At 35.6% G+C, this 15147-nt stretch overlaps 2 protein-coding genes across 4 annotated transcripts; both read right to left on the bottom strand.

Annotated features, from left to right (window-relative positions):
- Positions 1 to 131: 131 nt before the first annotated feature.
- Positions 132 to 5916, bottom strand: serpina10b (serpin peptidase inhibitor, clade A (alpha-1 antiproteinase, antitrypsin), member 10b). Its single transcript, XM_014993473.2, has 5 exons — positions 5863 to 5916; positions 3753 to 4388; positions 2732 to 3005; positions 1732 to 1879; positions 132 to 1453 (listed from the first exon to the last, which is right to left on the bottom strand). The coding sequence occupies exons 2-5, from the start codon at positions 4354 to 4356 to the stop codon at positions 1262 to 1264; spliced, it is 1218 nt and encodes a 405-aa protein (XP_014848959.2). The 5' UTR covers positions 4357 to 4388; positions 5863 to 5916; the 3' UTR covers positions 132 to 1261.
- A 1053-nt stretch (positions 5917 to 6969) lies between these two features.
- Positions 6970 to 15137, bottom strand: atxn3 (ataxin 3). 3 transcript variants are annotated; one of them, XM_014993474.2, is made up of 11 exons: positions 15015 to 15134; positions 13707 to 13871; positions 13143 to 13187; positions 12968 to 13053; positions 12823 to 12889; positions 12663 to 12750; positions 11386 to 11515; positions 11165 to 11319; positions 10724 to 10862; positions 10583 to 10635; positions 6970 to 9830 (listed from the first exon to the last, which is right to left on the bottom strand). In XM_014993474.2, the coding sequence occupies exons 1-11, from the start codon at positions 15057 to 15059 to the stop codon at positions 9778 to 9780; spliced, it is 1026 nt and encodes a 341-aa protein (XP_014848960.2). In that variant the 5' UTR covers positions 15060 to 15134; the 3' UTR covers positions 6970 to 9777. The 3 variants fall into 3 exon arrangements, with proteins under 3 accessions (XP_014848960.2, XP_014848961.2, XP_087858750.1); XM_014993475.2 differs by having other exon boundaries at positions 11165 to 11316; positions 15015 to 15131; XM_088002624.1 differs by having other exon boundaries at positions 11165 to 11515; positions 15015 to 15137.
- Positions 15138 to 15147: the final 10 nt, after the last annotated feature.

Below are 15147 nucleotides of genomic sequence, written 5' to 3'. Positions count from 1 at the left end.
TGTTTTGAAGTTCTTGACAGCAACATGAGAGTCTGGAGACAGTTTTGTGCACTTACCCTGGTTGGCCAGGAGGCGGCAGTGTAAGATTCAACATGATGTGTATCAACAACACCCGAAATGAACAGCTAAAATTGTTTTATTGATACCAAGAATTTTATTTCCAGTTCTAGATAATAGGAGACGATCTCTCAAAAGATAATAAAACAAAGTAAAATGAGTAACACTTTTTAAAAAAAAAAATGGAATTTAGAAAATTATTTATACTATTTTCAATAATTACTGGAAAAACCTTTATTGGCTTTACAACAATCAGTCCCTTCTTATAATTGATTACCTTTTTTTTTGCCAAGTTTTAACTGGTATTTTCACAGTTTATTCTTGGTGATCAGCTCAAAGTCTTTGAGATTGGAGTGCCTCACTGCCATAACCCCAATCTTTAACTCCATGCACTAATTTTCTACCAGATGAAAGTGCAAATAAAAGATTGCTTTAAACCTAAATCTGTCAGGTGCATAAACAATTTGGGGCTTAACTGTATACAAAAAATAGTTTTAGAGTGAGTGAGACGCCTGCTTGCAGTTCAGTATTTACAGAATCATTTGTTTGTGAATTTTTCAGTGGAATGAGACTCCAAATTATTCACAAAAAATCTTCCTGTTTACACATTTTTAAGTGGAACAAGACTCCAATTTATTTGCAAAAAGAACAATTTTTAATTGCGAATTTTAATATGGAATGTGATTTCAGTTTATTTGCAGAAACATTGCCTCATAACAAATCTTTCTTTGGAATGTGACTACAAATTATTGGCCAAAAAAATCCCCCTTTTTATAAATTTTATGTGAAACTGTATTCATTAATGCATATTTGGTTATGAGTTGAAGTTAGGAGCTTTTCTGTTTTTTAGAAGTAGCCCTCAAGTATTTGTGGAGTTTAGCTATTCAGTCGGTTGTGGTCCGTAATTCCTGTGAAATCTTTAGTGAAGTGACCACTGACCTCTAAAATGTAAACTATCTCATGCATTGCTTAATTTGTCATGGGAATGTTTTTAATTAGGTTTAGCTTAAAAATGGGACCTTAAAAGTTCACCAACACCTTCTGTCAGACAGACAATTATGGAATACTGATTTAAGTTCAAAAGGTTATATTTGATTTACTAAGTTTGACATAAAAACTTACTGAAACCCGGTAAAGCATGGACAAGTGATGTTTTAAAGAAAATACATCAACTGACTTCTCCAGAGCTTAAACTGTGCAGTAATTAGTTGCTAGAGGGGTTAATAACTCTCCCCATGAACAAGAGGCAGTTGGTGTCTTCGTGGTATATGAAGAAGAAGAACGGCCTGTTGATGACGAACATCTTGGGCAGAGAGTAGGGAGTGATGCCGATTGTGGTGCTCGCCGCCGCGGTCGTTCCCGTCTCGTCCACCTCAACCACAGCTTTGTGCAGGACCTGCAGGTTTCACAGCAGGAATAAACAGCGTTCAGGTGGGAATATAGAGGGATTATTTGTTTGTAAACACAGCGGATGTTACAACGGTTTATCACAGCGTGTTCAAATAAGTCATTTTCTATCAGTGGATGACCCATATAAGCATTAAATGCAGGTAACTCGATCAATGATGAGAGAAAATGGCTCAAGCTTCAGTGGCAGGTTTTTATTTTAAATGGAAGGCGTCAATTGATGATCTCTCCAAACGTGGTTAAAACATCGAGAAGTTTCTAACTAACCTCTGAGATTTTGAGGCCTGGTTCCATGCTGAGGTGTGTAAGGTTCGCTGAATTACTGAACAGGCTGCTCATGCCCATATCTGGAAGAAGAGCCTGCAGGGAATATTCCTCCGCCATCTTAAATTTTGGCATGTTGACTTCCAGCCTCCTACAAACAGAACAAGACATGGCGTGTTTATTAAATGTTAAGTTTCATACGTTTAAACAAAAAAAGCAAGATTCAAGCGTTTTTAAAAGCATCTTCAAGTATGTTTTCAAACTTTTGCAACACCACAGTTTGGAGATAAGAAATGGACAAAAAAAAAATAAATCAAATGTAATGTATTACTGTATTCTATAGCAGGGATATGTAATCTGAAATGTAGGAAAATTTTATGTTTTGAAATGTCTCTTTCATTCATAGACCATCAGAGAACAACACACTAATTTAACAAAGAAAATTATCTAATTTCAATCATCTTTAACGTATAAAATACAAGTAATGCTTTATTACACAGAGCAATAAGTCACTGAGAAATTAGTAATAATAAATATTCATTACACTGAAACAATCCAAACAAATTGTGTTAAGATAAATGTCCTTTCTCCTTAAATTAAATGCTTAAACACACAAGATACAAACAGAAATATAGATTTTCTTGCTACATTTTCTGCAATTTAACTAAAAGAAATAATTTTGGTGATTCCAGCAAACCTAAAAGAAGAAAAGCTTGATCTGATTTACTAGTGAGAAAAAAATGTGTGCATTTTTATCCGGTTTCAACTGTAAATAACCTTTTCCAAATTTTAATCTTCTAATCAAACGTTAAATTACATGTTATCCCAAAACTGTTCAGTTAAAATATCAATGACTTTCAAGGACTAGAAGCAAAATGTAGTGCTTTAATTACTGATTAAGCACTAAATTAAAGCACCACTTTCAGTTTTTTTTTATTTTTTATTGTGAAAACCGCAAATTCACATATGACGACTAAGCAAGAATTTCACAGTATGAACGTACGTTTTGCGGAGGTCTTTGACCCAGCTCAGGAACTTCTCGGCATTGATCTCATCATCAATCACAGTGTAATCGATACCGTTGTTTGGTAGCAGGATAAGCATGGAGACGCCTTCCTGGTATGGCAGCTTCAGCAGTCTGGCTCCCAGAGTAACATCCTCCGCAGTGTAGAACTTGTCCTCTTTAACCATCATGGGAACTTGCAGTACATTGTAATTATCGATGTGAAAGGGAGCGTCTCTGGTCAAATCGGAGTTAAAAGGCGACTGCCAGGCAGCTGGATTGGGAACAACACGGTTAGCTTGCATGTAAACAGTTAAAGTTAGACTCAAAAACAAGTCAATATTTTTTATTCTGTGGTGGAGTGTTAGACCACGCTGAAATAATAATTAAAAAAAATTATGAGAATTAAGTCATAAAGTTATGAGGATGAGTCGAATAAGATCGAAATAATAGGAGAATAAAGTCACAATATTATGATAAAGTGGAATAAAGTCGCGGTAATACAAGAATACTGTTGAAATAACAGAACAAGGTTGTAAAGTATTAGAATAAACTCATAAAATAGTAAAGTCAAGTAAGGTCAAAACAATGGGAAAATAAAAACGCGTAGTATTACAAGAATAAAGCCATACAAAGAGAATATAGTCGAATAAGGTCAAAATAAAACAATAATAAAGTCATATAGCATTAATAAAGTCATAAAATTACAAGAATGAAGTCGAATAAAGTCAAAATAACAGATTAAAGTCAATATTAGAAAAATGAGGTCGAATAAGTTTGAAATAAAGCAAGAATAAAATCACAATATTATTGCTTTATTCTGGTAATATAACTATTATTTCGACTTCTCATATTTTTTCTACTTTATTTTCGTAACTTCATTTTTTTACTTTTTATTTGATTTGATCTGATGAGATCAAATAAACTATTTCTGAGTTGTTGTTTTATTTGTTACTTTTTATTAATTTCTTTTTTTTTTTTTTTACTTTTTATTTATTTCCATCATACTCATTCATCTTACCTCGGAAGAAAATGCTGTTGATCAGCAGGAGCTGAGTCGTTTCATCAAGTGTGGAAACCATTTCGGTAATTTTATCCTGCGTCTTCTGCCTGACGTATTCGTTTACGTAACTGACGCTCCCTTTCGTGTCCGCAAAGTCCACGCTTTTAACTTCGGCGTGGAAAAACGTCCTGATATTGTCCTCAAACACATTCTGGACCTCCACCTGCTGACGGACAAAGAGCGCCATGTTCTGGTCCAGTTTCAGAGAGCCGTTTTGCTCGATATTCTCCTGAAGGAGCTGGAAAAGCCTCGGGATGAGCTCCGGCTGGTCGGCCGACTCCAACTGCTCCAAGTTCAGTACCCTGAGGATCTCCTGGTGCGTCACGCCGCCAGACGCCATCAGCAGGGTGGCGAAGCTGGTGGAGATGCTCAGAGGAGAGAAGAAGACGTTCTTGTCGTGGTGGCTGGATATTTTTCTGTAAAGGTTCATGGCGAAGTCCATGTTCTTGTAGGACAGATAGGAGATGGTGACATTTGGAGGCGCTGCTGGATGGACAGGAGCCACGTAGCACAAGCAGGTTAGCAGGAAAATAAGCGCCATTTCCAGTTTGTGGGTTCCCATAGCTGGAGTAAGGAAATGTTTGAACTATGAACCTGAAACAGGAAGATGTTTTAAGTGCAAAAATACAAAATATTACCAAGTGTTTTCGTCTAGTCACTCTTAGGTCACTTTACTTTGAAAACGCTTCCCGTGTTGTAGCAAGTTTAGCAAATTAATTACACTGCAAAAACACAAAATCTTGAGTTTCTAGTTCAAATATCTTAATACACTTGAAATAAGACAAAACCTAAGGAATTATGGACTTAAAACACACATGTATATCTTTCAGAAGTGTTACTTGTAAGTTAGTTTTATTTTCCTTAAAGTGTACTAATATATTTGCACTTGAAACTCAAAATACTTGGTGAGATTTTGTGTTTTTGCAGTGTGGACAAATGAGCAACACTTCAAAAACACAATATTACCAAATATTTTAGTTTCTAGTGGAAATATGGAAACTAAAATTACAAAACTTGTACAGGAATTATTTTCTTGAAAATACCTCCTATAAATTACTGAAAAGTTACTGGTCAGTTAGTTTTGTTTTATCTCAAGTGTAGAGAGATATTTGCAAAAGAAACCGGCTCAAAATACATTGTAAGAGTTTGTGTTTTTGCAGTTAATTAATTAGCTAAACTTGCTAAAGTCCTGGAAGCTTTTTCAAAGTAAAAATGACCTAAATCCTGTTATTACTGCTTGGAATTGATAGATAAAAAAAAATTAAAAACCAGATGGCTTTCTTTTAATAAGTTTTCAATCAACAAATTTTTGCTCAAAAGCATCTTTGATGCCTGCAAAATCTGCTTTTTACATTGCAGACAACCCCAACAAAATCTTACCGAGTATTTTTAGTACAGTTTTTTACTGCAAATATTTTAGTTTCATCTTATTTGTACTAGCTTAAAAGTAACTTTTCAGTAAGACATAAGCTTGATTAAATAATTATTGAATATTGATAAATATTGTCAGATTTCTTTTGAACTTCTAGCAAAACATTTTTTCCATGTTATACTTTGAAAACTGCCAGCGGACCTAGTACAGATTTTTTACTTTTTGAGATTTTTTACTTAAATCCTGTATTTTACTGAAAAGTTATTTAAAAGTTAGTTTTGTCTTATTTCAAGTGTGCTAAGATAAGTAACCAAAATACTTGGTGAGATTTTGTATTTTTGCATTGAATGACCCTACATATGCTAGACATAGGAGCCTGTTTAAAATAAACAATCCACTAGCATTTTTTCACTTATAACACTGGGAAAATGTCTTATTAAACAATTTGCCAGTGGAAATAGTATTTTTTTTTATCAATATTCAACAATTATTTACTTTAAACAGGCTGATATTTTACTGAAAATTACTTGTAAATTATATTAGTTTAATTTAAAGTACATTAAGACATTTCCACTTGACAAAAATACTTGGTAAGATTTGTGTTTTTGCAGTTCATGAAGAGTAAAAAATGTAAATGATCTACATTTACAGAGAAACTATAAATGTATTCCTAGCCCAACTAGCCACCGTACGCACCTTTCAGCTCGATCCAGATGAGTTCTGTAAACTGCTTCTGTTATTTGGGGAAACAAAGTACAAGTATGTTCTTCTGGTTACATATTAACTACAACAAACTTTTAGGGGGGGAGGGTGCTTTCACCATCATTGTCCTCATTACTCATAAATGGCTTAGCTGTGATTTACACCTGATCAGGGGCGGATCTACATGGGGGATATAGGGTGCAACTGCCCCCATGTAGAAGTTATGTCCTTAAAACGTTCCTTAGAAAAAGTAATCACTTGTTTGATTAGAATCACACCAAATCTTACCAAGATTTTTTTGGTTTAGTTTTTAGTGCAAATATCTTAGTTTTGTCTTATTTCAAGTGTACTAACTTACAAGTAACTTTTCAGAAAGAAATAAGAGCTTGATTTAAGTAAGTAATTCCTTAATATTGATTAATAAGTAAAATAGTAAAATTATTAGTAACATTTTCTATGTCCGCCACTGCAGCTGATATTAGTATTTATCCTACCAGGTTTGTCTATGTTGGCTTTGCCTCAAAGATAACCAACTTAACTGCAGCTTTAGATGGATATTATCCAGTTTCAGTATTTTTGGTAGGCATTTTGTTACTGCATGCAAATTAATATTAAAGTTTACAACTTTCCCCATCAAATAAAATTTGACTTATTTGTTGTTTTATGATAAAAGTAGGAACATTAAATGCAGATGAAGCCCATTTCTGCAAAACTAAAAATAGACAAAATAAAAGCCCAACCGGATTGTATTTATGAAAGTCATAATTTTGACTTTCAAAGTCATTATTATGAGATATAAAATAAGAGTGAGTTAAGTAATAATTTTGACTTTCTAAGTCATAATTATTAGATTCAAAGTCTTAATTTTGACTACTGCTGTTACCGTAATACACCATGTATCTGTGAAGCTAATCTTTAATAGAAGCTAACATTGGCTGGATTGTATCTTAACTGCTCTTGTATAACATAATCATTACTTTAAATCTGATAATTATGACTTCTAATCTCTTAATTCGACTTCCTGTTGGGCTTTTATTTTTTTTGTTTTATGGCAGAAATGGGCTTCCGTAGTCACAAGTCACAATAAAAATGCAGCAAACAGTGAATTAATATCACTTTAATCCTGCAACACTGACCATTGTATTAACTGAAAGAATGTGTATCGCAACATGAAACAAACACAACAGATTACTGTAAGAAAGAAGTGATTGAAAACAATGCAATGATAAAAAAAAAACATGTTTTATACTCTCAAGTGCATTTAAAATGAAAAAAATTTCAGCCAATCCTGACAAGCAACAGTGAAAACATCAGATCTGCACAGCATGTTCTTTACTTTGAATGACCTCCAAACTTGTTCTTGCTTTCAGAAATCGTGACTCCTAACAAACGGTTTTAATGTGGTATGTTCACGAAAAACAACCTGACAAAACTCAGCATGGTTATAGTTTTAGACCAGCAATAAACTACAACATGGTTTCCAGACCTGCCAAACGTTTCTGATATTTGATTTCTCAGCTTAACAGATCAAGGAGTTTAATAATTTTTTATCAACACATGACGTTCAAGGACCTTTGGCAACCTCAATAATAACCGAAGCATCAGTGTAAGGCAGTTAAAACCAGATATATATACTGTAAAACCAAACCAAATCAATCTTTTACTGTTATAGGTCAGTTAGGAAAACCACATTTATTTGTACTTGCTACATAATTTAATCGTTTAAGCAATTTGGAAAATCCCAGAAGCATCTGTGGGCTTCCTTTGCAACATTTAAGCTAACAAGAAGCACATCTATGGAAGCATTTTAAGGCAAACACTCTGCTTCCTTATGTCATGCCATGAGAAAATAAAACCGAACGAAGACATGAGAAACGACCTGTGGATCTCAAAACGTCTGGTTTTATCATTCGGTATAATTCCAGACGACTGAAGGTGTTTATTTTGTCAATTGTTGCATGAAAATATCCAGCGTTCATCATAATTAGGTAGAAATCAGGTTCTATAATCTAGAAAATAACGTAATCTGGTGATATTTGTGACTGAAGCTGCAACGTGGGCTGGAAGGCCACTCAGCATGGAAGAAGTCATTACTCCAAAAGTAACATAAAAAGCTGCAGGAGGGACCGGTGTGGATGGCACCATGTTGAAGTATCAGAAAATAAAACTGCAAAAACAAAATCTTACCAAGTATTTTTGGTCTACTATTTACTTTTTAGTGAAAATGAGACAAAATTAACTTACAAGTAACTTTTTGAAGACATCCCGCCCTCCCCCCCAAGTCAGTAATTACTGAATATTGATTTTAATAAAAATATTTCTCAAAAATTATTTCTACCAGTGGAAACAGCACTTTTTCATTAAGAAATTATTGACTTAAACAAGCTTCTGTATATTAAAAGAATATTTTTTTTTAAGCTAGTTTTGTCTTATTTCAAGTGTAATTTGAAATTTGAAGTAGAAACCAGACTAAAATACTTGGTAAGATTTTGTGTTTTTGCAGTGTTTGGAAGACCCCCACTGCAAAAACACACAAAAAAATCTTGCTAAAAAGTAACTTTTTAGCAAGATGTAGGTCCTTTTTTAAACAAGACATTTTTCTCATGCTATAAGTGAAATAATCTGCCAGTGAACTAGTACGTTTTCATTAACATTAAGGAATTATCTACTTTAAAAAAGTTCTATATATTGTTAGTTACTTGTAAGTTGGTTTCAAGTGTACTAAAATATTTGCTCTCCAAACTAGACAAAAAATACGTGTTAAAATTTTGTATTTTTGCAGTGAATGACCCTTAAAATGCCACCACTGTGTATATAAAGTTGGTTCAGTTGGATAAGAAAACATTTGATTCCTGATTTCAGTACCATAGAAAATGTTTCAGCAGATTCCTGCAACTATTTTTTAGAAACTTCTGGAATGAAAGTAGATACCAAAATATCTCGTTATTGTGGCTTTTAGGAATTTGTTTTTGTCCCAACTGACCTAAAAGATAAAAGATTTGATGTCAGAAAGTGAGAACTGAAAAAATGAGAACATCTAGTTTCAACTTTATGCTACTTTAATGGTCCAATTTGTGCAAGTGGTTTGGTAGCTGTATAATCTAAGTAATAATATTCTGCCATATAACAAACGGAGTATTTCCTTCTTAGCTCACTAAGTGCTTCATGAGAGATTCTAAAGGAACGTTGTAGAAAAAACTGTACTGTCCACACTGGACTCTTTACTCATTTAATGTCTACTCGTACATTTAAAGCAAGGAATAAAGTGAAAACATCGAAGACGAACTGTGTTCTGGGAGTAAAACTATCACTCAGATCAGGAATAAACAATCCACAGATGTTAGTGTTTCAGACCCAAAGACACTTTGGTGCGGTGAGAAATTGTTGGATTATTTCAGACTATAAAGGAGTTGTGATGGATTAGGTCTCCTAATCATTTCTTTGTTCCACAAACCAAACCCAGGAGGGTTTGTCGTCGCCTATAAAGCTTTTTCTGTCCAAAACATTGGTCTCGTATGGCTTTCATAGAATGCCCATCTTATTTTTCTTTTTCTTTTAACCTCCAACACTTGCATGTTTTTTTGTCTTTCCAGATCTTCCTAAAAAAAACTCTGAAAGAACTGGAATAAAAAAAAACTGTATACAATAGAAAAGAAGGCGCCATGGTAAAAAAAGGCAATTGCAATCTTGGATTTACTGCATCATGAGTCCGCTGGAGCCCGAGCGCTTCACCGAGTCGCACCAAAGTGCTGCCTCTTCTTCTCGTCTCTGTGGTCGGTCAGTGAACTAACACAGGAAACCGTGTCCTTACGTCCTTATGTTTGCATATGCAAAAGGTTAGAGGGAGCGAAGCTACCCCAGGCAGGGGTTCCAATCCAGGCCGCTGGTAAACACAAACTTTCCACAACTTCACTGGCTGGACTCTTGCTGTTGGTCTTCCTCTGAGCCGGTGTTTGTTGATCCTGGGTAAAGTCGTGGGCTCAGGTTAATATTTAATGACACTCTTACTCATTGCATTAAACTGCCTCTAGAATATTGGAGAAGTCTTAAGATTGGGCAAAGAAGCTGTAAGTGTTTGTGTTTCAAATGAGCTGTTCATTGGGTGATTTCACACCTGATTGGGGACTAAAGTTGCAACTTTTGTTACATTTTCAGCTGCTGTGGTTCTCATTCATGCTTCACTGTCAGATAAATGACAGAGTATTGGGTCCATGCCAAGAAAAAATAAATTACAAAAATACAGTTGAAATAATCCGAGAATAAAGTCATAATATTACCAGAATAAAGTTGTAATATTATGACTTTATTCTCATAATTTTATTGTTATTTTTTCTTGGTGTGGCCCTAACACTGTCGTTTAAATGGAGCAAACCAATTTAAAAACCTGTTCCCTTCCTTGCCTGTGGCGGCGCTGCATCAATAACCACCTAAGGAAACGACACCAAAACCTCAGAGGAAGAGAGAGTAAAATGTCCCTCTCCACAAAATGCAAACAAAAATGGAGTAGCAACAGACTTTCTAAATGAACTAATTTGTTAAAATTTGTTTTATTTTCTTTTGGGTTTTCAGACTCACTAAACGTCTTTCTGCCACTGAATGTATCAGAAATATTCAGGATCAAGAAATTTAACCCAAAACATGAAATCTGAACATTTCCATAACTTTTTCCCCCAAAGGTTTCAACATTTTAATGATGTAAAGCGAGTTTCCTCACCTGGATTTGTGTCGGGCTGTTGGGGAATGTTTGGCTGAGCTTGTTGTTGCTGCCTAAAGCAGGAATCAGAGACGACTTTACTCTAAAACGTGTTTTTTAATTCCTCTCTTAGGAGGAGATGAAGAGTCTGCTTCATCCTACCGATCAAAGTAGGCCTGTCTCCTCTTCCTCAGCTCCTCCGCTGTCAGCGTCTCGCTCTGGACTTTTTGTCCTTCATCAGCGCTGCTGGATTTCACACCTAAAGCCTCGCACTCCGAAGACGAGTTGCTCATCACGGCTCCTGAAAAACATGGAAGAGAGGAGAGAGAGGGAAAAAGTGTAAGAATACGGTGAAATGTTTGTACATTTTTTTGTACATTTTCCAGATGTAAACTCCCAGAGTTCCCTCACTTTGAAACACAGAATAATAAAGTTTGCTCTGAAAATATGGCGGCCATTTTTAAAGCATGCAGGCTTTAAATGTGGAGCAAAAACAAAAAAAAGGAAAGGAGGTAGGATGGAAAAAAGGAAGGAAGGAGAGAAATGAGGAAAAATGGAAAAACTGAAGGCTGCTCCGATAAATGACTCCATTAATCCCGTCACCCTGCATGCTGAGCTGAATAGCTCTCCGAACGTCGGCCTCTTCGTCTTCCACATCCATGTCCTGCCTGCTGAGCGCCAGAGCTCTCTTCAGCTCCTCGTCCTCGTCCTCCACAACAAAACCCGCGTCCGTCTGCACCTGAGAGGCCGACGTCCTGCTGGCAGTAAACACCGGCGTTAGCAGTTCTGTTGGGTCGGGACGCCGGCGTGCTGCGGAGACGTACCCCATGCTGGTCTGGGCCTCGTCCTCGCCGATGAGTCTGGGCCGCTGCTGCTGGTGGACACGCATGATCCCCAGGATCTGCTCCGCCTCGCACTCTGGGAGATTTCCCCGGATTACAAATATGGAATAACCTGCAGAAATACAGATTTAATATTTCTAATCTGAACCCGACATGTGAGAGTATTTATCAGGGTTCGCTCAGTAAAATCCACACTGCAAAAATGCTAAATGTTACCAAGTCATTTGGTCTAGTTTATATCTTAGTTAAGGTAAATCACTTGAAATAAAACAAATCTAACATGTAACTTTTCATCAAAATATAAAGGGTGTTTGAGTCAATAATTCCTAAATATTGATGAAAAAATACTAGTTCAATTGGCTGATTATTTAATTTATAATGATATTTTTCCCATTTTTCAAGCGGAGCTATTGATTTTTCATCAATATTAAGTAATAATTTACTTACAACAAGCATCTGGATCTTGCTGAAAGGCTATTTTTAAGATACTTTGCCTTATTTCAAGTGTATTAAGACATCTGCACTAAAATCTAAACCAAATTTACTATTCCAGCACCAAAATAAACAAATGAACTAAAGATTATAGTTTCAATTCGTGATTATATGATTATTACTGTTATTAATAATGTATTGTGATCATATTCTACAATCTAGAGCAGCAACAAATAAACTAAAATATAACAAAATGTTATGTTTTGGAATGTCTCACATTCACGTGACTGGTCTGTGAACAAAACAGGAATTTAACCAAAAAAAACATCCCACAATTTCAGTAGTTTTGCTTAATATTTAAAGTATAACATGATCAATAAGTCTGTGAGGAAATGGGAATAAAATATATTCATTACACTGAAACAATCCAAACAAATTCTGTTAAGGTTAATGAGCTTTGAGCTCAAATTAAATGTTTAAACACAAATAAAGTTACAAAAAAAAATTCTCAAAAATGTTCTTGCCAAGTTTTCTGGCATTTAGCAAATAGAAATAATTTTGGCAATTCTACAAAACCTTAAACAATAAATTTTTTGACTAATTTAACTTCAGATAGCAAGGAAAAAAATGTCTGTCTTTATTAGGTGTCTGAAAATATCTGGTTTCAGCTATAAATAACATTTTCTAAATTCAGACCTTTAATCAAACAATAGATTGCATTTTATTGCTAAACTGTTCACATTCAAAGACTTTATACAGAAATCAACACTTTTCAAAACTTAAAAATATTTTCAAGGCTTTCATGCTCCTGATTTATTTTATCGTACCTTCCTGTTGCAGCTGTGCGAGGAAAAGGGCTAAATATGTGTCCGATATCAACTCCGGTCCAGTCAGGAGGGAGTTCAGGTTGAACCACTGCAGTGAAATCAGAGTTTCTGGTGAACTGCATCAACTAGAGTTATTAAAAACTAAAAGGCGGCATCATACCTGCTGTCCCAGTTTGCGTATAGTAAACCAGTGCTCCTTATAGTTGCAAATGAAAGCTTTTTCATTTCTGAAACATAAAAGACCGCATCAGTTTCCACTGAAATGTAAGTTTTAACTTCTTCACAGCTCAGTGACGGCCCCTTACATCGGGTTTATCATCAGCCTCTGGTACTCTGGGCTGTTAAAAAGGATCAGCTCCAAGCCCCACACCCGCAGAGCGTTGCTAATAACCTGTAGCGACCAGCAGATAAACAGGAGCTAAAACATCTGAAGTCAGGACTTTAGATTTACTGGCAATAAGGAGGGATTTAAAGACGTACTTGTATCGAGAAGAATCCACTGTCATCCATGTTCCCTGAGGGTTGCTTTAAACATAAAAATAAAACATTAAGCATGACTTGGAGCTAAAGTATGTAGCTTTTCTAATATATTTTACATATTGTGACAGAATAGTATGACACAGATAATTTGTGAAAACATAAACAACAAAAAAAAGTAGAAACAACCAATCAGAGCCAGGCCTTAGTGCTCCTGCTACCCTGTATCCACCAGCACAGCCTGTCATGAATACTAATGCTAGTTAGTGTAGCTACAGATGATGGAGAATAAACAGTTTTCCTGTTAAATTGTTTCTTCGCCATTTGCACATTTAGCATTGACTATATGAGGTTGTTTGACAGCGCTAAGCCCCTCCTCCTGGCTCTGATTGGTTGTTTCTGGTCAGGAGCATTTTTTCACACAGCAATAGTAGCTCAGGCAGGAGGCAGAGGAGCTCAATTTGTTTACAGATTATCTGCCACGACAGTTTTAACATATATGTAAAAAACGTGTTCTAGTAAAAGTTACATGACGCTGCTTTAAGCTACGTTTTGTCCTCTGATCACCTGTAAAAACGTCCGGTACTCCTCACTGGCCATGCCACCCTCGGCCATCCTCATCCTCTCCTCTTCATCCAGCTGGTGGGCAATGGAGGACAGATCCACGGGGGTGAAGTACTCCCCCTGCAGGAGGTTGTTCAGGCAGTGCTGGGCACACAGGGAGCCTTCTTGCTGCAAAACAAAATAATATTATATAATTATTAGATGCGGCAAAGTTGGCTTGTCATAAAAATATATACACAGTTTACTTAATATTTTCTATTGCAAGAAAATTACAACATAAAATATTAATTCTAATCAGGGTAACAATTTTATCCTGATTTAAAGTAAAGCTTGCACCTGTGATGGACAAGCCACTTTTTAAAAAATCATTCTTGAATTGCAGTTGGGTGCCACACAAAATCACTCGGAGGGCCACAACTGGCCCCTGGGCCGCACTTTGGACACCAATACAGTAAATACGTGAAATTATCTCGACATATTATGTTGTTGTTGTTTTAACATTATTAGCATCAATATTATCTTTATTATTTTTGTCATCACTACTAGAGCTACTCTTCGTAATACTCTTACTTATTGGGAATATCGTAAGCACATTGAATTCTGCATTAGAAAAGAATCAGAGCAGAATGAAAAGTAAGAGGATAAATTATCAAACTCAACCAGTTAGTTCAACTTTATTCCATACGTCGCAGTTTAACATAAAGTGCTCAACAGAAGTTAAAAATACATAAACACATTTTAAAAACAACCAAATAAATACAGACAGCACAAATAATAATCAAGTATAACTAAAGGGCAGAGAAAAATCTATCTTCGTAGATAAAAAAAAGACTTAAGAAGGCGCACCATTGGAAATGATTACATTTATTCTTACTGTAAACACAGGATGTATCATTTTAAAACGTAGTGATTATGACTTTAAACCAGAGTAACCGATCGATCACCAGATCCCACAGTATAATTTATAAACATCCAGTAGTCTTCAGGAATCAAACTAATAAAAAACATCAAATTAGTGGTTTTATTCCACAGCGACAACACATCGCTTTATTAATGCAACTTTCATTACTAATAAAATCACAGTTTGGGAACCTCAAATAATTAGTTTAAAGCTGTTAAAACTATCTGAAAACAAACTTTTAAGTCTATCTTGTTAGCTGGTGAGCTAGCAGTTAGCATTCAGAACAAACAACAACCCCACAGCTCAGCTAGCAGCGGCAGCTACCGGCTGCTAAACTGACACCGACACTCACACGACGGGTTGCAGTCAACATTTACAGATAAGCGACTCAGATTAAATATTTTACCTACTTTCTCATGAAATATGGAATCCATATTCAGCTTTCTGTCAAACATTCAACTCTGACCTCCACCTCTTCCGCATTCATCAGCTCAGCGACAGGAGACAATCTTTACTGGCGCCCCCTAGTGGTTAGCCTGACTC

This window comes from Poecilia mexicana, unplaced genomic scaffold (genome assembly GCF_051168715.1).
Source record: "Poecilia mexicana isolate PSO_F unplaced genomic scaffold, ASM5116871v1 scaffold_22, whole genome shotgun sequence".
In the NCBI taxonomy this organism is placed as follows: domain Eukaryota; kingdom Metazoa; phylum Chordata; class Actinopteri; order Cyprinodontiformes; family Poeciliidae; genus Poecilia; species Poecilia mexicana.
Note: the sequence above shows the minus strand (reverse complement) of the source record. Positions and strands in the feature narration are given on the sequence as shown.

Bases quoted from the DNA above. Each gene is read 5' to 3' on its own strand.
- serpina10b (XM_014993473.2), bottom strand. From the start codon at position 4,356: ATGGGAACCCACAAACTGGAAATGGCGCTTATTTTCCTGCTAACCTGC. The intron at 1,880-2,731 runs GTACGTTCATAC...TTCTGTTTGTAG, and splicing joins GTCAAAGACCTCCGCAAAAC to GAGGCTGGAAGTCAACATGC. The intron at 1,454-1,731 runs GTTAGTTAGAAA...TGAAACCTGCAG, and splicing joins CAGGCCTCAAAATCTCAGAG to GTCCTGCACAAAGCTGTGGT.
- atxn3 (XM_088002624.1), bottom strand. From the start codon at position 15,059: ATGTTTGACAGAAAGCTGAATATGGATTCCATATTTCATGAGAAA. The intron at 13,188-13,706 runs GTGATCAGAGGA...TTATGTTTAAAG, and splicing joins AGTACCGGACGTTTTTACAG to CAACCCTCAGGGAACATGGA. The intron at 9,831-10,582 runs GTGAGGAAACTC...GACTTTACCCAG, and splicing joins ACAGCCCGACACAAATCCAG to GATCAACAAACACCGGCTCA.